The 27332-nt window shown below is 36.9% G+C and overlaps 2 protein-coding genes across 20 annotated transcripts in view; both read left to right on the forward strand.

Moving 5' to 3' along the window:
• mical3a (microtubule associated monooxygenase, calponin and LIM domain containing 3a) overlaps positions 1–3921 on the forward strand; it is a 132055-nt gene extending 128134 nt beyond the window's left edge. For all 19 annotated transcript variants that reach the window (XM_079825458.1, XM_079825475.1, XM_079825474.1 and 16 more), the window contains 2 exons: positions 890–963; positions 2067–3921. In XM_079825458.1, coding sequence (XP_079681584.1) covers positions 890–963; positions 2067–2251 — 259 coding nt within the window. In that variant the 3' untranslated portion in view covers positions 2252–3921. The remainder of the gene's footprint in view (positions 1–889; positions 964–2066) is intronic.
• A 744-nt stretch (positions 3922–4665) lies between these two features.
• On the forward strand, positions 4666–27332 carry ttc38 (tetratricopeptide repeat domain 38). Its single transcript, XM_079825149.1, has 14 exons — positions 4666–4931; positions 5467–5544; positions 5635–5716; positions 8065–8236; positions 8922–9095; positions 11491–11566; positions 12011–12130; positions 12222–12281; positions 12383–12421; positions 20008–20089; positions 22589–22754; positions 24670–24829; positions 24913–24986; positions 26830–27332. The coding sequence occupies exons 1-14, from the start codon at positions 4902–4904 to the stop codon at positions 26915–26917; spliced, it is 1401 nt and encodes a 466-aa protein (XP_079681275.1). The 5' UTR covers positions 4666–4901; the 3' UTR covers positions 26918–27332.

Here is a 27332-nt window from a genome sequence, read left to right on the forward strand (position 1 = left end):
AGGCAACAGCATGGTGCTGAACGATTTTGCCCGATGCATTTATTAGATCCTGTTTTGTCCTATTTACATTTGTGTGAATACAAGGTGCAATTACACAGTGACTGTGCCTCAGATGCAATCAACTGTGCATCTGTGTTTGTAAAGACGAGCACCAAATGGCCCATACATTCAGGTTCAGATTCATCAACAAAACCCAAATTACAAAGGGACCGTTTCATCAAGAAAAAAGGTTTGTTGGTTTTCCCTGAGAAGAGGGTCTTTATAGTGTTGAATTTTTAGGCTGTCACATTTGTCATCAGCTCAAAGTTCAATCGGTCAGTATTGTATATGTAATTGTGCATCCTTTGTCATCTATTTCTACATTTTAGATTTCATAAATGTAGAAATGCTCATTTAAGTAAATAACTCAAAATGAATATCGATTTTTCATTCTGTACATTATAATTTGTGATGCCTAATTTAATTTGTAGCATTTAAATTGTTAAAATTGAAGTATTACTTTAAATTTATTTAGCATAGAACATAGCATAGAATTTTAGAATTGGCAATTTAGCAACCATGATATGAATATAATTACCGGCCAGCGTTTCAATAACAGTGCAAAAAGTTTAATAACAGAAACAACTCATTCAGATAAAAGATTTGCATTAGTTCTTCTCAAAGTACTCTGCTTAAAGGCGCATCTGCTCATCCACAAGCTTGTGTTTGTGTGGGCATTATGGTGCTTTAATGGCACAGATGATTTCTTGATGTCCATGTGGGGCATCAAAGAATCCAATATCTTTGAACATAAAAGATTTTTCAAAGTACCTTATGCAAACTCTATAGTTAAACAGTAATTTGTCCTCATCTCCCATTTAATTTTACTTGATCCTCTCTCTCTCTGCAGTGCTCGTGAGCTGGAGTTGGAGGACAGACAGAGTCGACTGCAACAGGAACTACGTGAACGCATGGCAATAGATGGTACTTTGATATATATATATATATATATATATATAACACAATCCTAAACCTTTTGGAAATCCTTCACAGAAGAGTTAAAGCTGTTATAGCTACAAAGGGTGGGCCAACTCCATATTAATTTAACCCTACAGATTAAGAATGGGATGTCATTAAACTTCATGTGCATGTAGAGGCAGACGTCCCAACACTTTTGGCAATATAGTAGTGTATATATGTACACGTATATAACCTGGGGCATCTCCAGTCGACACAAAATTATCCTCTAGTCTAGCGTGTCTCCCAATCAACGTCATCTGAGTCGGACGACGTCTTGTCCCCAATGAACACTATAACTTGGGATTAAGATCTCTAGTGTTCCACTAACCTGCTGCAAAGCATTTGCAGACAATGCCTTCGAATATACTTTAATCACATGGATCTCAGACCAATTTCAGAGAGAATCCCACCAGCAAAAAGAGAACTACAGTTTTTATTGAATAGGAGCGTGGCAAAGGTGCCATGATTCATTACATAATTTTTCTACAATATGATTGGATCTTCATATGTATAATTCAGCAAACCCTTCTCTTACTAGGTGAAATAAAATCTGGGTTTTTTGATTAGGTCACTTTTTAGGTTACTCAAAGTCATGAGTTTATACTGTACATTTAGACATCTGTCTAGTTTCATTTCCCCTTTTGTTACATTCAGATAAGGTTCAGACACACTTTGGCCCAAGTGTTGGGGACACTTAGTTTTCAAAAGCATATAAATGTTAATCCTGAAGGAAAAAGAGATGTTAGTTATGATTAAAAAATTCCATAACAACGTGGTAAATCACCCATCAAATGTGAAAAAATGTCATATATGTGGAAATCAGCTGAGAATTGAACAAATAGTTGTAACCTGTCTAAAAGGAAGATAGGAATCGAATCTTCAAAACAGCAATGCTATATGCGCATATTTTGAAAAAAATGTGTAATGTACTAGAGCAAAACAGGCACTATTTTTGGAATCATTACACCAAAATTAGTAAGAAACAAGTATTGAATTTCATTCAGCAATTGTGATGCAGGGTTGTGTTATCTTTAAATGAACTTAAATCAGTGTTTCACTCTCTACAGACCATCTGAAGACCGAGGTAGAGCTGGCAGAAGAGAAGCAGATTCTGAATGAGATGTTAGAGGTAGTCGAGCAAAGAGATTCTCTGGTGGCCCTACTGGAGGAGCAGAGACTCAGGGAGAAAGAGGAGGATAAAGACCTGGAGGCGGTGATGCTCTCCAAGGGATTCGGTCTCAACTGGGCTTAGCATAATGACGGTGACATGGTTCCGACCGCCAGCGTTTCCCAGTTCCACCGCAGGGAATGTAAAAAATTGCAGAAAGAATCGATCTGTCTCCCCCCTCCGTTTTTTTTTTTTTTTTTTTTTTTTTGGGCATGTCAACAACGTTTACAAGTCCACTCATGAGCACCGTGATGATGTTTACGAGTTCTCCTGGCACGACTCAGGGCGTTTTGTCCCTCGGCAGCCAAGGCATTGGTTCCATCCAAGATGTTCTCTCAGTCAGAATGAGAGAGTGCATCACTTTGGGGAATTTTTTGAGGGTCTTGAAAAGGGACATATCAATCCTGCTGATGTTGAGGAAGTCTGAGACTAATGATCCTACATAAAGCCAGTCTTGTTTTTCAGAGAATGTCTGGTCAATCAACTGTTACGTTTTCAGTGACGACAGGCGTTTGGACTTGATTTCCTACAATTTGTTTTCTACCTTGACTACTGACTGAAAAAGTTCAGCCGTTTCTTTCCAATCGCACTCCTCTCCTGTTTAATACAGTACAACGCACTATAAGCGTCAGACCTCCATGCAACGGATGAATGAAGTCTTTAGGTGTGGTTCACAGATAAGCATGTGATGGACTTCTGTAATTGCCACAGATCACCCTCAGCGAACGCAAATGTGTTTGTAGCATTGACAATTGTAACATTTTCGAATTCGTCAGTAGCCACTTGATATTATAGATATTGGTGTACGCTGGGAGCGAAAAGTTCTCGATGTTACGTATTTCACTGATGTCGGCTTCCATTTGTCTCGAGTGGTGTTACCACACATATATCCTAAAAACAGTTTACAATCATTTATCATCCATGAATATCTGATACTTGTACTATAGTTTACATAAAGCGGTGGAGTATATATTAGTATATAAACTTCCTCAATGCAGATAGTTCATAAGAATATATATATATATATACACACAATATATATTGATATACAATCATATGGTTGGTCAGTGGTTTCAAGAACAGTTAATGCACCCACAGCTTTTCTGACTTTATTTAGTATCAAATCAAATGAAGATGGTGCCCATTTTCACATTTAATTATCTGCCACCAAGGTTTGGTGTTGTATTTTTCACTTTCTCCAGGTTTGGAGCAACATGCCTTTTTAACTTTTCAAGGAACGCTCCTCACACCCACAGAGTTTACTTTTGTTTGCAGAGTGTGTTATTTATAATTGTCTTTGTACATTTTTATATCACATGAAAACGTTCCAGCACTGTCGACCGACACACCAGTGCTGATTAACAGCAGGAGCTCGTAGTCATGCTCGATTCGGAACAGGAAACCTCGATATTGCAAATGAACATGCCTTCTTCCTAAGTGTACATTTCATTTTAGTCACTGTTAAGCTGTATAGATGGGCACAGATTTGCTTTTTTTCTTTTCTTTTTGTTTGTTTGACTTGTAAGTACAGATAACTGTGAATGAAAACACATGGTCAACGATAGTTATTTAGACTGTAAAATGTTTGACAGATTTTATGGTATTTATTAACGTGTGAAAAATGTATTATATGTAAAGTAAATCAATCCTAATTTTTAAAAAATATGTTGGGTCTTGAAAATGCTTTATGTTGCTAATTTGCATATATAGTGTTGGATGTATGCAGAGGCAATAAACAATGCAGTTGTTACAAATGAAGACTCATTCATTTATTACAATGTGTGCAATGGGTTTTTTTTTATTACATTTTACACACTTTTGGAAGATGAAATTAATTCAACTTCACTTAATGTGCAGGCTTTATTCAAGAAATTTGATATTACATTTTGAAAAATGTGCTATGTTGGACAGCTTTCAAAATCTAACCCATTAAGATTGATATTTCCTCATCTATTTACATTATGAATTTTGATTTATTCTTTCTTGCATATATTTGCATAATTAATTGTGGTCTTTTTTTCTTGCATCCATCTATCCATCTTTAAAGCATTACAATGTCGGCCTGTGTGTGTCAGTTACCTAACTTTACCTTCATTCATTTGCTATGGAAGTAGGCCTACTGGAGTTTGCTTCAGGGTAAGCAAATCCTTTATGCAAATCTTTTTTCTTTTTTTTTAATTAAAGATATAAAATTATCTTCAGATTTTAAAATACACAATACATGCATATAAAAGGGAAACTGTAGTAAATCATGACCTTTGGAAACAGGGAACGTGCATATGTTCTTTAGCATTATGTAGCACAACAACCCTCTCCTGATTTTTGCACTGCCCGTATAAACATTAACCCCGAGGCGCTGCTTCCACTGTCAGACACAATGGTGGTGGGAAAGACTCATTTGTGTGAATCGGTTCATTTGAACAGTTCGTTTCAAAGAGCTATTTCAAAAAAAGATTCACTTGATTCTTGTACGTTATCACGTGTTTCCTGACATCATGGCATATGACGTTCTAAAAGTTTTTGCTGACCTTGCCTGAAAATTTTGTTAATATCGCGAGTCAGACGTGTTCGAAAGAGACCTCTCTTGATTCACTTATTCGGTTAATTGTTTACCAAAAAACGCTCGCACCGATTCGTGAACAACTCATTCAGACCGCTTTTGAGAACCGATTCAACAGATTCATCGCAGGATCCGACTCCAAAGGTCTCTGACGAATTGGTCATCGCTGTGAGAATGAACGCCGCTAGTTTCAGAGATTGCAAGGTAAATTAGGAATTTGTTTTCAATATAGTTAATTTAACGTTTTCCCGAGTTATTATGAGTAACTTTGTATAAGCTTCTCGAGATAAAAACGCGACCTCTAATTCTTTCTTGAGAAATGTATCTATAAAAGTTGAACCCTTTTGACCGTGGGATTAAGTTTTAGTTTGCTTCATTAAACAAGTAGAACGAACTACAATATCATATGCCTGAAGTGCACGTTACAGGCAGGACAAAACTTTGTAAACAACACACTGTAACAGTAATTCAAAAACGAAACAACAGCACGCTGTAAGAACTGCATTGACAGTGATAAGGAGTTTGTGATTTGTCAGCAGTTTCTATATCAAAACAGATGTATGTGTCCTTGTTTACAACAAGTAGTAAATTAATGTAATTGATCTACATAATGTTCTGCACAGTATGCATTGGGTATTGTATTGAATATTGCATTGGTGGCACAAAACTAATTCAAAGAAATCTTAATTGGCCATCAAATGTCAGTTACACTCCCTATGTGATCTTGTGCATATGTTAGGCATGGGAATCAGAGGGTCTGCCGCTGTCCACCAGCAGTAATGAGGCCTGTAAACTATATGATGCTATACTGTCTCAGGTATATACATAAATATATACTGATTTTTGATAAATATGTGTTTTTTCTTCTGCACATAAGTAACCTGAATGTTATGTCTCTGTTAATCAGTATGTGACCTGGCGTAATGATGAGACACTGGGAGGAATAGAAGGCTGTATTTCAGCTGTCAAAGCTGCAGACCCGGACTTTGGTATGTGATTGCAACACTGAACATTGTAGTCTGTCCTGTCAAAAGTCACTGAAGAAAAGGTGGATACTTGATTCTTGTTTGGTAAATTGTTGGAAGCTTGTTTCTGCCAAGGAATAAAACAAGATTAAAGATAATTAATTGCAAAAAAACAACAACTCACAATCCTGCCTTTTTCCATGCAATTGCAAGTTTTTCTTTCAATTCTGACTTTATTTCTGGCAATTCTGACTTTTGTTCATAATTGCGAGTTTTAGGGGTGTAACGGTACACAAAACTGACGGTTCGGTACGTACCTCGGTTTTGAAGTCACGGTTCGGTACGAGTTCGGTACAGCAGATTTACAAAATTGCTTTTTATTTATTTTTTATATTTGACAGTGGTTTACTGGGGGAAAAAAGTGTCTGTCCTTGAATGAATTAAATTATATCTAAAAGTTTATTTAAGATATTTCTGTAAATTATATAGGGATCCCTTACTTGCACATTAATATTAAAGATTAACCACAGAGCCCAAACTATTAGCCTAAATTCAGTTGCTATTTATTTTTAGGTATAATAATCAACACTCAAATAACACATTGTGTGGAAATATGTAAACTTCACATAAGGCAGTTTTGGCATTAACTCCTAAATCTAATTATAATTATTTTTTTTTTTCTCCAAATCGTTGTTGAAATATAGTACTTTATATACAGTGTTTGTCATTTTCATGACAGGTTTATTTAACATGCATGAAATAATCAAGACATCACTAACAGGTTCAGTAGAATATAATGAATATAACGGCTAATATAGTGCACATATTTAGTGAAAGAGTTGATTTCTCTAGTGAATATAAATCTGTGGACACTGAATGACTGCCTGAGGTAAATGTAATGCTAACGTTACATGACATTGTTTAGTTTACAGCAGTTATATTGAGGTCTTTCCGCCGTTGAAACACTGATATAGCGAATACACCACATATATACATGACAGTAAGTTGTAATGTATCCTCAGCATACCTTCAGATCGTTATTCATGTTTATTCTTTAGTAAGAGATGATCGATCGCCTTCACAGATGATCGCGTTCACGCGGGTGCGCGTCGCGCGGCCGCTTGAACTGTGATCAGTGACCAGTCACGCCACATAGAGCGTCAAAACGGCATTTATCGTTTGAATTTCGTGATAAAATGAACTGAATACTTAATATGTTTGTGTGGGAACTCGGATTGAAGTGTGTTCCGCGCTTACAACAAGCCGACTGAACTGTTAAAGATTACATTCATAACCGTTCGATACACGCGTGCACCTTCACAAATGATCGCGTTCACGCGCGCGCGCCGCGCGGCCACTTGAACTGTGTTCAGTGATCACTGATCAGTCACGCACATTAAAGAGCATCAAAACGTCATTTATCGTTTGAATTTCATGATAAAATGGACTGAATACTTAATATGTTCGTGTGGGAACTCGGATTGAAGTGTGTTCCACCCTTACAAGAAGCCGACTGTTAACTGTTAAAGATTACATTCATAACCATTCGGTACACGCGTGGACCGAACCGGAAGCCCTGTACCGAAACGGTTCAATACGAATACGTGTACCGTTACACCCCTAGCGAGTTTATATCTCACAATTCCGACTTTATAACAAATAATTATCATCAAATAACTCAAATGAGTTTATATATCAAAAATACGAGTTTATATCGAGAAAATAAATCAGAATTGTAAGATATAAACTCGCAATTGTGAGGGGGAAAAAAGTAAGAATTGTGAGTTATAAATTTGGAAATCGCAAGAAATAAAGTCGGAATTGTGAGTTATAAATTTGGAATTATGAGAAATAAAGTCTTGATGTTTTTTTCTCAGAACTGTGAGACAAACTCACAATTGTGAGTTATAAAGTCTGAATAGCGAAATATAAACTTCTGAGAAAAAAAAGTAAGAATTACAAGTTATAAACCGGGAATTACAAGAAATAAAGTCAGAATTGCAAGTAAAGTATGTCTCGCAGTTCTGACTTTTTTCTCAAAATTGTGAGCTATTAACTTGCAATTGCTATGTAAAGTCAGAATTGCAAGATATATAAACAGATATATAAAGATATAAGATATATAAAGTCATAAATGTGACAAAAAGTTTACCTTTTTTATTCTGTGGCGGAAAAACAAGCTTCCACATCTTCTCGCATTATATAATTGTATCTCAAATTCAGTCAGCCATTTATTCATTTGGTAAGTAACTGTGTAATAAGTGTGATAATGTACAATCAGCTGGTCATTATCACAAGATAAACCCCTTCAGGTTTATACAAGCCATCCATGGCCTTCCTACAGTAAGCCCTCATTAGTGTCTGTGCTGCAGTTATGGGTCATGTGATCTCTGCTGGGCTGGAGTTGGTGGGCACAGGAAGTTCAGTCCTGCGGGATGAGAGATTGGCCAGCGCTGTGAGGAAGACTGTGGAGCTGGCTAACTGTCAGGAGCTCACGTCCAGAGAGAGAAGCCATGTGAAAGCCATGGAGCTCTTCTCTAAAGGGTGAGTTCACATGAAACGGACTAAGAGCTGCACAAGAACTCATCTGGTGACATTACGAATGTTTAACATCTGCCCACTCTTATTTTTATCTGATTAATTTTAAGCAGGGTTGCCTTTGGCCAACAAGCAGTTATGAATTTGTTCTTTTAAGATTCATGTTCCCTCGACTGTATCCTTGGGCTGTAAAGAATGTGACTCTCATATGAAACTAAGTTTTAGCTTTATTAAAGTTCTTGAATAAAGCAGCCTTTTATAGAAGTTTCCCTGTCATTTATGTTCTCAGCTCTAATGAATTTTCTTTAGTAAAACCAACAGAATTCTGTGAAAAGATCACCTTTAAAAGAGGGTTCATAGGTGACTAATATATTTGGTAAATTTTTGCTCGTAAAACACAATATTTCTGATCTGAAAAGATCTTCTCAAAATACCTATTACTGTAATGCTGTGTTGTTATCATTTACTAAAACTAAAGTTGTTTTCGGTAATTGCAATAAAGTTGAAATATAAGATTTAAAAAAAAAAACTTAATTTGAAATGTTGCCTTGAAATAGCTGAAATAAGATAAAATTACACAAGCTAAATAGTATAATAGTAGATTAATAATACTAAAACAACACTGCTGTACTATGTAAATGTAAAATGTTTTTTTTTTAATGAATGAATTACATTGAATGGTGTGTTTCAGAGCCCTGCACAAGGCCTGTGAGGTTTGGGAGGGTGTTCTGGTGGATCACCCCACAGATTTGCTGGCACTGAAGTTTTCCCATGATGGATTCTTCTACCTGGGTGAACAGATTCAGATGAGGGACTCAGTGGCCAGAGTGCTGCCCCATTGGAAACCGCATATGCCGTTCTACAGGCAGGTGCTCGTGCTCCACCGATGCCAATTTGAATGCTGGCTTAAAATCATTTTACCATAAATTTTAACTAAGAAACGGGCCGTGTCCGTGTGTCGCCTATCGGTGACATCATACCCGCATTACCCTTGATTTCCGTTTTAATTTTTTAGAAACCATGGGAACACCAAAGACGCTTTAATATATTATGTGTTTTATTAGACATTTGAGCAACTGTTTGGATACATTCATTGACAGAAAACGAATCATTGTTATAGCGCAGTTAGTCTTATCGTTTAAATCTGGTTTTCTTGATTTACCGCAAGTACCATGTTTTACCAACAAGCAACAGGTGTCTCATAGTAGCCGCAGAGCGAACACACAGAGAAACATTATAAAAACTTTCAACAGACTCAAATGTATCTAATATGATAAAACCGCACTGTGTTACCCCACATCATAGACTGCTCGTCTGCAGCATAATAACAGCTCCGCGAAATCAAGGCGTCATCAAGCTACGCCTTTGTTTTAAATAAGCGACCTGTATGACTAGGACTGGACGATTAACCGAAAACTAATCGAAACCGAAATTTAGAACCTCTAACCAACGTAATTTTCCCATGTCAGTTATTTTGGTTTTCACGTGACTCTGCCCTGTCAGTCACATCAAGTGCAGTTTGCAGGCACACGGAAAAATGCGGGACTCAGGAGCAGTTATCTTTGTTTATAGCTGCTCAGAATTACTATGGTAATTGCATGTTTTACACAGTTTATACACTTAAGTTAATCACCGTTCTTATATGCGCTGATACACACACAGAGACGGCGCACGCAAGCCCCGAGATCACTTTCACTTGCGTCCTCATGAAGTTTGTCAATTAAATGAGTTTAAAGGCTTGCCAGTTTGAACATTAAAGCGATTGTGCACTATTCAAGAACAGCGTTAAACTTCTCCGTCCAGTGCTCATGAGCTGTTTTCTGTGAGACAGAGAGTCAAGACGTGTCGTGTCTCTGACAACGCGCGCCAGATCACTTTCACTTGCGTCCTCACAAAGCTTTGTCATTTGTATGTGTTTTAAGGCCTGCCAGTTTGAACATTGAAGCGATTTTAGACCATCATATGTGTACTATGTTGAACTAATGCCTGATATATTGTGACACACGAACACTCACAGACAGTAGCTCGCACATCACGTGAAGATCGCGCGCAGAGAGGAGCACAGAAACTCATTGTCAACGCCGTCCTGTGATTTATCACTAAAGTAGCTTAGAAACTCAACCGTTATAGCATAGATTTTAATACCTTTGAAATAAGTACAAACCACAGTTTCATAATTAATAGAGACGGTATGACTAATCCACACACACAATCACTTTCATTAATGTTTTCAAATAAATGAATTGTAGGCCTACTGTGCTAATTTATCTGTATCTGATGTACAACCAAAAAACTGAAATCTGCCCCATAGACAATAACTGCTGAAAGTGAACCGCTTCCTTCAAGTATTTTAAAATCACCAAGAAATTCACTTTTTCATTAGAAAAAAATCCCACCTTTAATAGTAGAAAATATTTACAGTACAAACCTTATCAGTGAACTATGAGGGCAAAAAATAATTGTTCATTAATCGTAATCGAGGTACAATGTTCAATTAATCGAGATTTTTATTTTTGGTCAAATCGTTACAGCCCTATGTATGACATATTGTGGCTTTAAACACATTGGGCCTCATTCATGAAATTTTCATAAATATATGAGTAAAGTTGGAGTAATTTGCACATAAAACTGACCTTCCTTTACTGAATATAAAAGCAGTAGCCAGCAATATTAGCTTCTCTATTGTTGTTCAGTCGTTGTACTAGGAGGATGGTTAGTCTGTGTAGTATTTGTCCCGCCCCTTATCCACTGTGATTGGATTGCTGGGTAAAAAGTGACAGTGACGAGTGCTGCGTTTTACTCAAAATTGAAAAATGTTCAACTCTCAGCTACAAAAAGAACTCGTGAAATATAATTATGGTACATAGTGCATCAAAATTCTTTGTCATCAGTTTGCCTACAAGAACAGAAAACGTTCAAATAAGCAGGTGTACATTTCTTTCGTACCAACTAACATTTTATACATACGAATATTTTCATGAATCCGAAAATTTATGTCAGAACGGCTTTACGAAGGATTTACACAAAAATGTGTTCTGCTCGTGTTTCATGAATGAGGCCCATTCGATTTTTCACATACATTTTGTTTTACTGAAATAAATGTATTTTTATTTTTGTTTTCTTTTATAATGATATACCTAAGATATCTTTCAGAATCCAAATTAGTCCACGAATAAGAAGAAAAAAAAGAATCCTGAAATGAAATGAATCAAATTAAATGTTTAGCTAAGTTGAATGTTTTCATTGGATGTGTTTTCCAGTTATCTTAAAGGGATGTATTCCTTTGGCCTTCTTGAGACTCATTTCTATGACGAAGCTGAAAAAATGGCAAAAGAGGTATTATTTGTTTAATTGCATATTTAATTCATGTTATTCATTAGTATTGCTCACTACTTTCCAGAGTTATGGCACTATAATGTAAAAAAAATGACTAATTAGTCTATTAAACATGCATTATTAATTATCATTTTAATATGTATGTGATAAATCTGTTTTCAATGCAGCAGACACAGTAAATGTGTTGTGCTTGTCTTGCAAAACTGGTGAAAATAAGTCCACATGTCCAGTGTATTAGATATTGAATATTTTATAGTTCCCCACACAGAAAATTAGAATGAGTTAATTTATTTTTAAAAAGTTGTTTGTTTTTATTTTTTAAAAATAAAATTAAAAGAAAGTACTATATTTCTGATATATAAAATGCAGTTTTTTTGTTGTTTTTTTAATCAAAAAATCTTTATTAACTGAAAGCACCATTATTATAATGCATTATTCCTACAGGGCCTGGCTCTGACCCCTCAGGATGGTTGGAGTGTCCATTCTGTTGCTCATGTCCATGAGATGAAGGCAGAGGTGGACAAGGGGCTACATTTCATGGCCTCTACAGAGAAAGACTGGGTGGTCAGTCTCAAAAAGATTGTATAGAATATGTGTTGTACATTGTTTATTGTAAAAAATCCAGGTCATATGATGTCTTATTTCTCCCCTAAAGGTGTGTGACATGTTGGCGTGCCATAATTACTGGCACTGGGCTCTATATCATATTGAGAAGGTAAAGGGAAGCAGCATAGTCACATCAACTACAGCAAAACACAGGTTACTTTTATCCATGGCTTTTATTTCATTGATTTTTTTCTTTTCTTTCTTCCACAGGGGAATTATGAAGCAGCTTTGAAGATTTTTGATGAGCAGGTTGGTGCACTACTGTGCTTATGACACTGTCTGACATTACATTTAAGAAGTGGCATGGTACTACTGTGGTTTGCATTGTAATACCATGTTTGTTTTTGCATGGCAGTTCTTTGGAGTACCAAATCATGGTGCGTGAATATGGTAAAATATTCAGTATATATCCAAGTTATTGCCATATGATACCACCTGAGATACTGCCACGGTGCTTAAATCTTGTAGACACGTGGTGAATGTAATTAGTCACACCAGGAGAGAAATGTAAATTCTCTCTCGTGTTCCATATGGAATGCGACGGATTCAGGCTGGTGAAAGTTAAATTGATTTAGACATGAGCATATGGGTTTCAAGCCAAGTTGTTTCCAGGGCAAACTCTTGAGACTACACTCTCTTGAATATATATAATTTGTTCATTTACTGCAGGTACACACTGTCAACAGACCATCAGTGTATGGAAGTTCGAATATTGAGAGTTTTCAAATTAAAGTTAGAATTAGATGCATTCATTTAATAACCATTCATTCTTTACATTGTAAAATCTTTAAAAAGTGATAATAGAATACATTTATCTCAGCAGGTGCCTTTAGTCTCTGTGAAGACACTCTTAAGTAGAATGCTTTATATTTAGAAAGTTGTTAAAAATGTAAACTGTAATAACTTTCAAAGCCATTAACAAAGATTACATAACTTAAAAGCTCAGTTATATAAAGAGCAGTAATTCATGTAGAGTATATTCATATTATGAATCTACATGGCTAGAGGATTGTGGATCCACCATAACACATCTGTGCTTGTTGAAAGTTTAATATTAACATGGAGTTGGGCCTCCCCTTCGCTTTTATATCTTCCACACATCTGGGAAGGCTTTCTGTTAGAAGTTGGAATTTGGATGCTGAGATTCACTTCCATTTAGGCACAAGAGCATGGGTGTTAGGTAGTGACGATGGGCATTAGGGACCTGGCTGACATTCTGCTTTTAAAGGGATCATGACGTGAGAAATCAAATTTGCCTTGATCTTTTGACATATAAGAGGTGGTTGTACCATTAAAACAAAAGATCCCAAAAAAGATCCCAAAAGGATCCTTCAAAAGAATCGCGTTGAAGGATTTTATGTTTGTCCGGAGCATTTTGTTTTGTCAGAGTAATGGAGAGTTTGCAAAGAAACTTGTTGATAGATGAAGCAGCCAACTGTACTAGACAACTTTTCCTTGAGCTTTTGACATATAAGAGGTCATCATACTATAAGAATATCCTGGAAGTTTCAGAACTGAAAAGTTCCTTGTTAGTCCAAAAACAGCTTTTATTGAAACCAATCTCAGAAAATTACTTGTTGTGGAATTGTTGTGGAATCTATGTCATAGATAGGTGAAAGACCGCCTCTGCAGAAGAAAATCATAGCCTACTTCATCATTGCAACTTTGGCCCCGCCCACTGGCGTGTTAGTGAGATGATGAGGAGAGAAAATAGATACAGGATCACTGTACTAAAAATAACATTACCTTCCAAAGTTATTTATTTTCAACAATGTGAATGTCTCAGTTGAGCATTATTCATTTGTACTTGGTACATTTCTCTGTGGATTCTTTGGTAAATCAGTCACAATTTCGGTGCAGGCTTTGCAAACATACTTTTACGATGTGGACTCGACAGTAATGCCACAACATGTAAGTAAATGTGTTATTGCCTAATGCCTGATCTGTGACCAGTGATTTGCAATGACAAGATCACTGCATTCATTCACTCAACATGTCACAATGCTCATCACTGCAACCTTTCATGCCACGATCTAAATACAATGCCATAGATCTAAATATAATGCTATAATCAACACTTTTCATGATTAGTTAACCTTGAGAGCTGTCATAGTAAAAACATCCTCAAAGTTTTCGAGAGAGTTCCACATGTAATACTTAGATATTTCATATGCAAAGATGTTAGCCAATCACAGCAGTGGCCGTTTACACTGAAGTCTCACAGCAGACACGCCTCTTAAAACAAATAAAAGCTAAAGTCATGGTAGGAAAAATGCCTTTTATTTCTAAATTATGACCATTTTTTATGTTAAAAGCACACCAACATTATAAGTGCACCCCAGGTAACATAAAACAATGCAGTTCATGGCCCCTTTAAAATTTATCATTTCAGACAGAGGGTCAGAATGAAGGTAGAAAATAATTGTTTTTCCGCATAGATATTTGTTCCTTTGTTTGTGCAAAAAAACTTTATTAAAGGATTAGTTCACTTTTAAATAAACTTTTGCTGATAATTTACTCACCCCCATGTCATCCAAGATGTCCATGTCTTTCTTTCTAAAGTCGAAAAGAAATGAAGGTTTTTGATGAAAACATTCCAGGATTTTTCTCCATATAATGGACTTAAATGGGCTCCAAACGGTTCAAGGTCCAAAAGACCTGGGGCCTCATTTATAAACGTTGCGTACGCACAAAAGAAGGCGTACGCCACTCTCTACGCAATAATTGGTATTTATAAAAAGCAAACTTGACGGGAAAATGTGCGGTCCTTCACGCAAGCTCTGACCCAGGCGTACGCACAAAAATGGGTGAAATGAGAAATGGCGACACCGTCGGCAGATGGAAGAAACACGTGAAAGTGTGTGAAACTGTAGACCGTTGTGTAAAAGAAATGGCAATACTGCCTCTCATAAATAACTTGAAGACTTCACAAAGCAAGTATTACAATTAACAGCCTACACGAACACCCGTTTGATCGATCTGCAGTGTAAAACAAACAAAATCAAACGAAAATTACAACAGAAATGCAAAAAAAAAAAGAAACAAAAAGTGAAATATGTTCTGCAACAATATTGGCATGTTATGCAATTCATCCTCATAAATAATATGGTAAACAGAACGAAATAATGTACAAAACTGATATTCTCGTCAATGTGTCCGTCTGGCGGAGCAGATATAGATGCAATTAGATAGACAGATAGATAGATAATTAGGGAGATATATAGATAAATAGATAGATAGATGTATTAATTGTCCACTGGGGAAAGTTGTTTTCATAGTAAAAATTTCTTCATCAGCTACGGAATCATGGTATTCATGCAAATGCCTTTAGTTTGTTTTATTTTCGATAAAATAACGTCTCAACCATTCAGAAAGCAGCAAGAAATTACATTTGCACTGAACTATTTCCCATTTCCACGTAGATAATAGGGATAGGGATTAATAGGGATTCCCCAATAATTGCCGCCAGTCTCTCATCAAGAGGGGTCAGCTCCGGTGTCCCCTTTCCCCCACCCGTGGCAGACACACTCTGGCGATGGAGCGCTAGACGCTTTTTTGCCTCGACTTTGATGTCCGACAATTTCTTTTTTTTTTTTCGGCCACGGTCCGAGGTTGTGAGGCTACAGCATTTACGCCATCTGCAACCTTTTGCCACTCAAGTGCCTTTTTGGCATTAGTAATGCCCCCACTGTGCCCTCCAAAAAATATTTTTCTCCTCTTTTCCACCTCGACAACGATAATTTCTACTTCACATTGAGTGAAGTTATGTTTTTTTGATTTCCTCTATGTATTTTCCTTGATTTCGCAATCGATGAATATTAACTTGTGGGCGTTTCACGGACTATTTATGGGCAACTATGGGCGTGACATGAAACCGCGAAAGCTGCGCTACATTTAGAATTGATTGTGATTTATTAAGGGAAAACTGCGTAGGATGTGCGTGCGCACGGTTTTATAAATCTGAATATTTCTGTGCGTACGCACGTCCTATGTTTCATCCGTACGCCACTTCTGACGCAAATCCTACGCAAAGTTTTATAAATGAGGCCCCTGGGCTGGATTTCCCGAAACCTTCTTAACACTACGTCGTTCTTAAGTTATACCTTAAGGTGTACCTTAACGTTAATACGTGTTTCCCGAAACGATCTTAGTTAAGAATACCTTCTGTAAGTCATACTTTCGTTAGGTTGGTCTGGACCACTCTTAGCTATACCTTATCACTATTGACAGTTCATTCCACTAGTGGCCACTAGTGGCAAAAAGCACAGTGTCAGTTTTTACATGTCAGTCTATACGAATATAATTCGGAAGTTGTAATATACACCCAGTGTTCAATTAGGCTAATTGAATTGTTTTTTGTTTAGTTTTTTGTATGCAAGGATTAAAATTGTCATTACACTAATGGTTGTTAGCTTTTTAATTATATTATCCAAAGGTACATCAGCTGGCAAACCATTATGGAGTGTATTTAAAGGGAATGATTGTGGAGGGGAGTTTGGTCAAACTATGGCAGCGATACAGCGAATAGTTGTGCTAAATCAAAGATGCCACCGTCCGCAAAGCCATTTCTATGTGCACTATTTCATCCGTGAAAACTTTAGTCCCCTGGCTACCATGTCCAAAGCTGCAATTCAAAATTAATTTTGCCTGCCACGACAGCAAATTCAGCAGCTTTTACATCTTGTTGGTCCAACTTTGTCAAGACCAACTCGACGGAGCTCCCCGAAATTCAGCTGCTGCCACTCTTCTCTTTCTTTCTTTGTTCTCCGCTATAGCTGTTGATTACGTATGTTTCGCGTGTTGCGCCTTCATTGAGTAGGTCATCCAATAACAGAAATGAGTGATTTACACCAATGATGTTATGCGGGCAATAAACTCTGCTTGTGGAGTAAATGAAGACTATGGGAAAATATATTATTATAATATAAATGGCATACTGCCCGTTAGTGGGTTGATGCATGATACGTTTGGGCATAAGAGGTTGCAGGTTCGCACAATCATTTCAAAATTATATAAATTATCCATGGTTTTGAATTTAGTTTGCAATTTGGATTATATTTATAAGATCTCACGAGTCCTGATAAATGCAATTTCAACTATTTCTGAAGTGCTTCTATTATAAAGAACACCGCTGTCTCACATAATGCAGTTAAACAGCCCTTGTATAGAGTGAATAATCGATTTTTGAGCCATTGATAAACTAATTCAGCACCACCGCCACGGACAGTACCTGCTAACGTCGCACTTAAGAAGGTATACCTTAAGCAACCTCCTATGGTATAGTTTGGGGAACACGCCTAGAAATGGGATACCTTTAGGTAAGTTATACCTTTAGAGTCTTCGTAGCGCGCTAAGAGACAACGTTATCGGGAAATGCAGCCCTGTTCAGTACAGCTTCAAAGGGCTTTAAACGATACCAAACGATGAATCCGTTTCTGCGAGAAACCGAGCAGTATTTATGCTATTATTTTACCTCTTATCAGACGAACGTGATCATCTCTGAGCTCCGCCATAACTTCCGCTAAGTGAGGTCAAAATACGAGCGTGGTCATAGATGTATACGTAGATGCCTCATTAGTGCTTGCACGGATCAGTAGAATGAGGCATCTACGATTGATATATCTATGACCACGCTCGTATTTTGACCTCACTTAGCAGAAGTTATGGCTGAGCTCAGAGATGATCACGTTCGTCTGATAAGAGGTAAAATAATAGCAGAAACGGATTGTTTCGCTAGATAAGACCCTTATTCATTGTCTGGTATCGTTTGGTATCGTTTAAAGCCCTTTGAAGCTGTACTGAAAATGTCATTTGGACCTTGAACCGTTTGGAGCCCATTGAGTCCATTATATGGAGAAAAATCCTGGAATGTTTTCATCAAAAACCTTCATTTCTTTTTGACTGCAGAAAGAAAGACATGGACATCTTGGATGACATGGGGGTGAGTAAATTATCAGCAAAAGTTTATTTAAAAGTGAACTAATCCTTTAACATTATAAGTGAACCTCAAGGAACTTATTAAAATAATAAACAAACTGCATATCATGACCCCTTTAAATTCATCCCAGTGGTGTTCAGGTCTGGGCTTTGTGCATGTCAGCCAAGTTCTTCTAGTAAAACTTTTAGTTTTGGACCTCTCTTTGTGCCAACCATGCTAAAACAGAATAAATGCACCCACTTTTACTTAAAATGTTGATGATTGCACAGCCATGTGCTTTATTTTATGTACCTCTCAGCAGGGGCGCCATATAGGGGGGAAAAGTTGGAACAATTCCAAGGGCCCCTGATTGACAACAAATAGGTGAAAACAAATAAAAAAATTATACTATATTATACACTATATAAACCATCATCATTGAGTATATTTCAAATAATAATAAAATGAATAATGTCTTTTATTTTACTTATTTTGGCAATAAAAGTTAAATATCCCCATTGACCAAAAAGTACACATCCATATTGACCGACCACCCCCCTGTATCTACATGAAATGGTTTGGTCCTGCCATAGCGCACCAGTAGCCGCGTTTCCATTACAGATTTGCACAACACTTTTGCGATATTTTCTAAAAGTCGATTGTGGCATTTTCTATTCTATTGTCTTTTATGAGTTTAATAAGGAATCTGTCTCGTCTTCTGTCCAAACATACCATCATCTGTAAAGAATGCTCCACTTTTACGTACGCCAGGTAAGGTTAGTGTGACGCATTGCCACATATAGAGAAGAGCGAAATGTTTGAATTTGCATGGTGGTAACTCAAAGTTTTTTTTACCACTTCGTTATTTTGGCTCGGAATTTCGTTTGTTGTAAATATAAACTGAATTTAGAAATGCTTTTGAAATGAAAAACTTTGCGTTTAATAAACAAAATATATTTTTGAAATGAAGACAGCGTTTGAAGTGGAGTGCAAATTAATCAGTTCCCTTAGTCCACGGCCTTTGTTGTTATTGTGAGTGTACACAATCAAAAGTAGACAGTTTATAGTTTAGAATTATGTCTTGCACTTATCTGTATGGCTAAAAATGCTGGAGTATTGTGAGTTGTTTCCGCTGTCATAAAGGCAAAAAATCCATCAGAAGCGCCGACGCCTTCGTCGGACGGAGGGTTAAAGAAAACATAGCATATTTAGTTTCATAGTAAGGCTATGTTTAAATATGATTATTATTTTAATTTCATATGTTGATTATGAAAAGTGAGCAGCATGAGTAAGGCTACATAATCAGTTGTGCATATGTCTGGGGACATGGGTTTTGAGCACTTCATTGAATTTTGTTTCCTATAAAGTCTTTCTTTAAAATTAATTTCGTTTTGTATACATTTTATCTTAATTTTAATCAATGTTTCATAAACCCAGTGCTGCCGCTCCCATCACGCGCTGCGCGTAGGGCACCACAAGAAAATGGCTTAAATGAACAACTACTAGTATATAAAAAACTTTAGTCGGGGACAGCCCTACTTCTCATATTTTTGAACATGTCACAATGTGCATTCTGGGATGAGCGAGCAGCGCTGAGCAGAATGAGAAAGCTCGAGTAATAGGTCAGTATTAGATTTTGGATAGCTAGCTTGGCTTGTATGTTTGGTGCAGAATAGGTGTGTTAGGGGGGGCCCAACCTCATATTCTTTCATAGGGCCCAGCGGCTAGCGGCGCCCCTGCCTCTCAGTAATGGATGTAGCTGAAATTGTCGGTTTGGTCAAAGGGTGTATTTGAATTAGTTCCATGAACTGTCAAACTCATTATATAATCTAACAATGCTAATGAAAGTTATGATGGATTGTTACGTAGATGTGGAATTGAAATTACTGGTGATGTGACATTTAAAACCTTTCTTCAGGTTTCTCGGCGCTGTGTGAAGTCTGGAGCCATGCTGGACACCGTTGATTCTTGTTCATTGCTCTACAGACTAGAGCTGGAGGGTGAGATTTCATTTAGTCTTAAAATAGTGGTTGAAAACAATAAAACCTCACCATCTCTGAGCAGGAGCAGAGAACGTTTCTGTTGAGTCAAGTTCTGTTTTTCATCAACAAAGCTTGTGCATGCTGAACACATTTGCTTTTGTCGGTTTAATCAAGGCAGGTTGTGTCTGAAATCTGCACTGGAATATAACATGTGAATCTGCTGTGTTGAAAAGCCCTGATGTGGTGTGAAGACTGGTGTTTGGCAAGTTCCTGAACCTCGAAAGTGAGAGTACTTTGGGTAGAAAACTTGACTGGTGAACATGGCAGATGGCTGGGAGATGGCTAATATAGAGATGTTGTTATCTATTTATAATTTATATTTAAAAAATAAATTAATTTGTCCTAAATGAGTATTTGCTTAAAACAAGTAGGGAAAAAACAATTACCCTTTTAAGAAAAAATATATATATATTCTCAGAAAACCAAAAAGTTGTATTGTATTACTCAATTTTGCGTTTCAAGTTTATAGGGAAACAAGATGATTACTGATTAATAAAAAAAATTGTTTTGCAGTCAATTAAAAAGTTTCCTCTTGGAACATGTGGTAACAGGAGGAGACGTTTACAGTGCAATTAATGAAGTTCGTCGGTTATATAAGAGATATTTTACCCTCTGAGACATGAGGACTTCTACAGAGAAGATAAATGGAAGATAAAAAGGAGTTCAACCTTTGGTTTGAAAAATTACCAACGTTACAAAAACCTGCTCCATTTTATTTACTCTATTTATGGGTACAGTTGAAGACGACGTCACAATCTCTTTTCAAGGATGTGTTTAAAGTCTTTTCTGAAAACTGTAGTCAACTTTTATAATGCTTTTCACAATTTATATTATTTTAAATCAGCTTTACAGAAATATTACCTAGTCACATAGGGCCAGCTTGCGCCAGCAAAACCCCTTTTTGCCATTATAAAACTACTGTCAGGGTTTACTGAATCTGACAGTTAAATACATTTACTGAAGAATTTGCAATGAAAAGTCATGGACATTGCAGCTGACCTTATTATGCGTTTGTAGGAGTTTCCCTTTGAGAGACAACATTTATGGGAGGAGAATATTTAAATTATGCAACATAGGCCTGGTTTCACAGACGATGATTAGACCTTAGTTCAGGACATTTAAGTAGCTTTTAATAAACGTGCCATATAAAAAAACATTACTGATGTGCATCTTTAGACAAAACAATTACACTTATATTTAAGATTTGTCAGTGCAAGTTACTTTGTTAAAACAGCTCAAACACGTATTTTAGTCTGGGACTAGCTTAAGCCTTGTCTGTGAAACCTTAATTTACTAAGGTTTGCGGAAATCAATTTACTAGTATTTGTGCCATTATTTAAAGGGATAGTTCCCATGATTTACTCACCCTCCAGTCATCCTAGGTGTATGACATTCTTCTTCAGACCAATACAATCAGAGTTATTTTAAAAATGTCCCGTCTCTTCCAAGCTTTATAATGGCAGTGAATGGCTTTTTCTGTTTTCAAGTCCATAAAAGTGCATCTGTCCATCATAAAGGAGTCTACAAGTGAAGTGATGCATTTGTGTAAGAAAGATATCCATATTTAAAACTTTATAAACTGAAATCTCAAACTTGCGCTAACTGTCATACATGCTTTCACGAGAGACTGGCATTCCAGCGTATGACGTAGGACACTCCGGTGAGAATATGCTTGTTCTCACGAGAACCAAGTTTTGTTTTGCTCTATCCTTTGCGCTTCCGCGTTTGTCACCGGAACTTGCGCTATGCCTGTGGCCTGTGTCCTACGTCATATGCTATGGATATTTTTAGTATGGATCTTTTTCTTACACAAACGCATCGCTTCACTTCAGAAGGCCTTAATTAACCCCCCGGAGCCGTGTGGAGCACTTTTATGATGAATAGATGCACTTTTATGGACTTCAAAACTGAAAGAGCCATTCACTGCCATTATAAAGCTTGGAAGAGCCAGGGCATTTTTTTTTATATGACTCAGATTGTATTTGTCTGAAAGAAGAATGTCATATACACCTAGGATGACTTGAGGGTGAGTAAATCATGGGCTAATTTTCATTTTTGGTTGAACTATCACTTTAATCAACAACAAAAAATTATTATAATAATCTTATGATCTCAAATGGGACAGGGCACAGTTCACTTGAACTTTGCAAACATGAACTTTTGCTCTCCCATATTCACATGCGTATGAATGAAAAATGAATGGATTGTGAAGTCTACCATGACCGGGAGGGACCGGCTGGAGCCTGGAGGGATGCTGGCAGCGGCCAGTGAAGCGTCCCTTGCTCTCTGGCTGGTCTAGCTGCCGGTAGGCATGGTTCAGAAACACAGATGAGCTGGGATAGTGGGATGTGAAACTGGATATGTTTGGTTAGTAAATAAGAGGCATGTTTTGGTGCTGAAATGCACAAAAGTAGTGCAACTGGGTGTTTGTGCACATAAAATATGTTTTCTCGGCAGGTGTGAGCGTGAAGGACCGCTACCGAGAGCTGCTGCAGGTGACCCAGCCACATACAGAGGACCACACATTACTTTTCAATGACCTGCACTTCCTCATGGTTTCCCTGGGGAGCAAGGAGAACGTCACCACTCAGCGCCTGCTGGAGAGTCTGCAGGAACTAGCTAAGTGAGCCGCACGCATTGCATAACACACTTTAGAGATTACATTACACCCAGGTTCTGCTCACGGATGGGAGTTTGTGGAGGCTGAGTTTTGGACAAATGTAACGCGTCTTCAGGCTCTGTATGAGATTTCTTAGAAATGTCCCTGCTTTGGGGAAGACTGGCATCCTCAAGGCTGATGCGCTGCATGCATATTTATGCCGATTTGTCATTACGGCCAAAACAAACGTCCGGTAAAGGTTGTACAGAAGGAGCACAAAGTGTATTGAAACTAAGTATATCCAAGCACAAAAATACATTTCTTGTCAGCATGCTGTTTTATAAGATAACATGATGGAGAGCAATCCTCTGGGAGCTGTATTTTCAGCACAGCATCTGTGCAAAGAAAGCAGTGTGTTTTTTTTTCTCAAAAGGCAGAATGTTTTTTGTTATCCACATTTATTTTATTTAGGCTTTTTGTAACAATTTTACACACACACACACACACACACACAAACTAGATGAATTTCTTGTCTAAACCAGGCATTTTCAAACTTTTTGATTCCACGGATATAAAAGGGAGTTATATATTTTCATGTGCAGCATAAATTTATACTGGAAAATCTAAAATATTATTAGCAAAATATTTTGTTTCTATTATATTGACTCCTATTATATTTAATTTCTACTCACCATTAGAGTAGTGTTAGATGGATAAAACCTGAATAGAGACAACAAACAAAACAAAACTATGGCTATCAGTGGCTATCTAAGCAGTTTTTATGAAACAGTATTAATCTGTATATTATTTCTAAATAAATCTGTAAATTAACATTTTACATAATAATAATAATAATAATAATAATAATAATTTTTCTTCCTTTTTCTTATCTTTAACCTTTTTGTGGACCCCCTAGCAATCTCATGCGGTCCGGCTAAGGCACTAAAATCCACGCCAAGTTTCATATTTATAATTTTTTTTATATATATATATATATATATATATATATATATATATATATATATATATATATATATATATATATATATATATATATATATATATATATATATATATATATGTATATATATATATATATATATATATATATATGTATATATATATATATATATATATATATATGAAGACTTCAGATGCAAAAGCCTCTAAGTCCGTCTGACGTTTTTCTTTAAAATAAGCATTTTTGTCAGGCTTCTATGTATAGGTTTCTACCTAAGTGCCGGTACTTCTGAAGGGGCTGAGGCTGGGATTTAGTGGGTTTGAAGTGAAAGTATTTTATGAACGTAAACTATATGCAGAGAGCATTCACTCAGTATCGTTATCTCATTTTTGACCGAAGTGGCTTTTAGAGGCTTTTGCATCTGAACTCTTCATATATATATTTTTTTTTTTTTATGTGAAAAAGGTTCTAAGCAAGCGTACGCACTTTTGTTTGTGGCAGTAAGCCGGATTACTGCAGGTATTTTGAAATCTAAGCAAATCTTGCTGCTCGCCATTCCCAAGTAAAGGATTTAGACGTTAACTGATTCTCTTTTATATGTTAATGACATTAATTAAATGGTCGTTTACAAGGTTGAGATCTGAAACCATTCAGCTGCGCACAATTTCACGATCATTTGCAATTTATACATTTCACTTCTGGAAGTGGGTGTATGCATGTTTTTTGTGCGTACATTCGTTCTCTGAATCACACGTACGCACATTTGAGAATTGTTCATAAAATGAAATGTAGGATGGTTTTTACGCAACAATTTATAAATGAGGCCTCAAGTCTAAACGAGGAAAAAAGCTTCTAAACATTTGATCTGAAACAATATACATTTCTTACTTTGTATAAGACAAAATAAGATGTTTTGAATAATGTTCGCCCTGCTGTATAACGACATTAGTCATATGTCTCTCTGTATTCCTCCTTCAGAGACCCAGCAGAAAACAATCAGCTCCAGATAGCTGAGCGTGTGGGGCTGCCCATGTGTCAGGCTCTGCTGGAGTATGACCAGGGAAACTACAGCCAGGCCGTGGAGCTGCTTAAACCCATCAGAGACCGCTTTGTAGAGATAGGGGGCAGTGACGCACAGGTCTTTCACCGCTTCACTGCAGTATGTATTAGACATAAGCTGTGTTTCCACTCTAAACAACCTTTTTATTTGTTCCTCTGCAGAGAGATGTTTTCAATCAGCTGCTTATTCATGCTGCCATGAAGTCGGGAGACAAAGAACACCAACGATTTGCCAGGTAAACGTTGTGTTCTAACCGTCTAAGTGGAAAATGGTTTTCAAATAGCTAATTTGTTGTCTTTTGTGCTTTTATGCTGCACTTTTAAGGTGTTAGATTTACAGCTGAAGATCTATAGATCTATAGGATGCATGATGACAATTACCACATTACCATAATTAGCCCTGTTAACCTCCATTGTAAGCGTGGCAGAATCTAGAAGACGTTTAGCATTTTGGAATGATAAGAGAGCTGAAATCGTTAAGATTTGTTTTTTATTAGTACAATCCTGATAATGCTATTTGACATAACAGGTGTGTTCATATATTCCACAAAGATAAAATAATGAAATTAAATAAAATAAATAAAAAGGTCATATCCCATGTCAAACAGCTCCATTGAGGTAATACAAATAAAAAATAAATATTTTATTGCATTTTATTTAGTTATACATTTTGTATTTCACTTTGCTAAATTAAAAGAAAAACATTTTTTGTTTGTGGGTGGGTGGGTTATTTTCTGTGGCTACAGCACTCAATAGAGTTTTGAAGAATTTAATCGGGAACGTTCATTTAAAGGGATAGTTCACCCAAAAATGAAAATTCTGTCATCATTTACTCACCCTCAAGTTGTTCCAAACCTATGAATTTCTTTCTTCTGCTGAACACAGAAGAATGTTTGAAACCAAGCAGATCTCGGCAGCCATTGACTACCATAGTATCCCCCGTTATGGTAGTCATTGGCTACTGAGATCTGCTTGGTTACAAACATTCCTCCAAATATCTTCCTTTGTGTTCAGCAGAACAAAGAAATGTATACCGGCTTGGAACAACTGGAGCGTGAAAAACTGATGACCGAATTTTCATTTTTAGGTGAACTATCCCTTTTCTCACTTCATCGTGAGCCTCAACAGGGGTCGCCAGAGTTCTTTTAGGGGTCAGCCTTTTAGATTTTACTGTTTAATATTTAATCTTCTAGTCGCTATCAACTAATCTGTGTTATAAACACAGATGTCTTTCCAAGGCAGGCTGATAAACAACTTTTGCTAACTGAATAGAATAATACATCAAAAGCCATTGCCAAACACCTTTATTAAAGAACAAAAAAGGATAATTCTTGGCATTCAATGAACTGGTTTGTGAACAAAGGCACACAACAGATTGAAAGTGCACAGTTGGCAGCACATTTTCATATAGAAATCAGTAAAACTGCTATACGAGGCAACAGGGTTCCCATTAATGTCAATGAATCAAGTCGTCACCTTCATTTATATAGCGCTTTTTACAATGCAGATTGTTTCAAAGCAGCTTCGCAGTGTTAAACAGTTAAACAGTGTGCAACAGAATTTGATTCGGCTTTACAGCCGCTCTGGAGAAAACAGTGATGTCATCGTCCACCTCAGTTCAATGATCATATAGTCAACGCGGGCGGATCAGTAATATAGTTGAATATTTAGTGTCCCCAACTAAGTAAACCAAAAGCCAAAGGCGACAGAGGGCGACGGTGGCAAGGAACCAAAACTCCATCAGGTGACAGAATGCAGAAAAAAAACTTGGGAGAAACCCGGCTCCCATTAAAGCGGCAATTAATGTGCTAATTATAACCAAACTGTCTGCGAGTCCAGGTATTTCTATGTAATTCAGTTTCAAACTGAAATTTACATGTTGCGTTTTATTAGTATGCAATGCTCATAAATAGAAAATCTTCCAAATTTCAAACTCCCACCTGTTCTACACAGGTTGCACATAAAATGAAGTGTATGCACATATTTTTAAAATGCCTCATTTAGACAGCAGCGTTGCCCTGCAGGGATTTTCTTGGACTCTTTCTAAGGAAGCAGGTGTTGTTGTGTTTTTGTCCCTAGATGCATGCTGACCGAGAGAGACGCAGTGCGGCCAAACTCCCTGCTCACAGACCGTCTGATCCAGAGAGCCCACTCATTACACGTTTAAATTCAGACCCTAGTCCCTACTTGCTTAACAACCTGCCCTCTGGTTGTTTAATTACAGGCCGCTTTCCTAACTCATTTAACTACAGACATCAGATCAGAGAGCTCTGCGTACCGCTCAAGAGTTTGTCTTCTTTTAATGGGTTCAGTCCTCCGACAACGTCTAGCTGCTAGTCTGGTCTCTTCCATTGCAAGACATCAATTAAAGAAAAAAGAAATGCCTTGCAAAGATATTTTGCTTTACATGCTATTCAAGTCCGAGCAGCATTTTCTCTCTAGGCATACAACAAATGACTGTGATTATTCAACGCTGTGTGCATTAAAAAGGAACTTACAAATCTGCCTCCGGACTTTTTGAATTTGTAATGAAGAAATAACAAACAATCCAACAAGCTTTACAGACAAACTTTTTTTTAATC

Source organism: Gobio gobio, assembly GCF_949357685.1.
Source record: "Gobio gobio genome assembly, chromosome: 9".
Lineage (NCBI taxonomy): Eukaryota > Metazoa > Chordata > Actinopteri > Cypriniformes > Gobionidae > Gobio > Gobio gobio.

Excerpts from the sequence above, each read along its gene's own strand:
- ttc38 (XM_079825149.1), top strand. The coding sequence starts at position 4,902 with ATGAACGCCGCTAGTTTCAGAGATTGCAAG. Across the intron at positions 9,096-11,490 it reads CCGCATATGCCGTTCTACAG|TTATCTTAAAGGGATGTATT; the intron begins GCAGGTGCTCGT and ends TGTGTTTTCCAG. Across the intron at positions 11,567-12,010 it reads CTGAAAAAATGGCAAAAGAG|GGCCTGGCTCTGACCCCTCA; the intron begins GTATTATTTGTT and ends TTATTCCTACAG.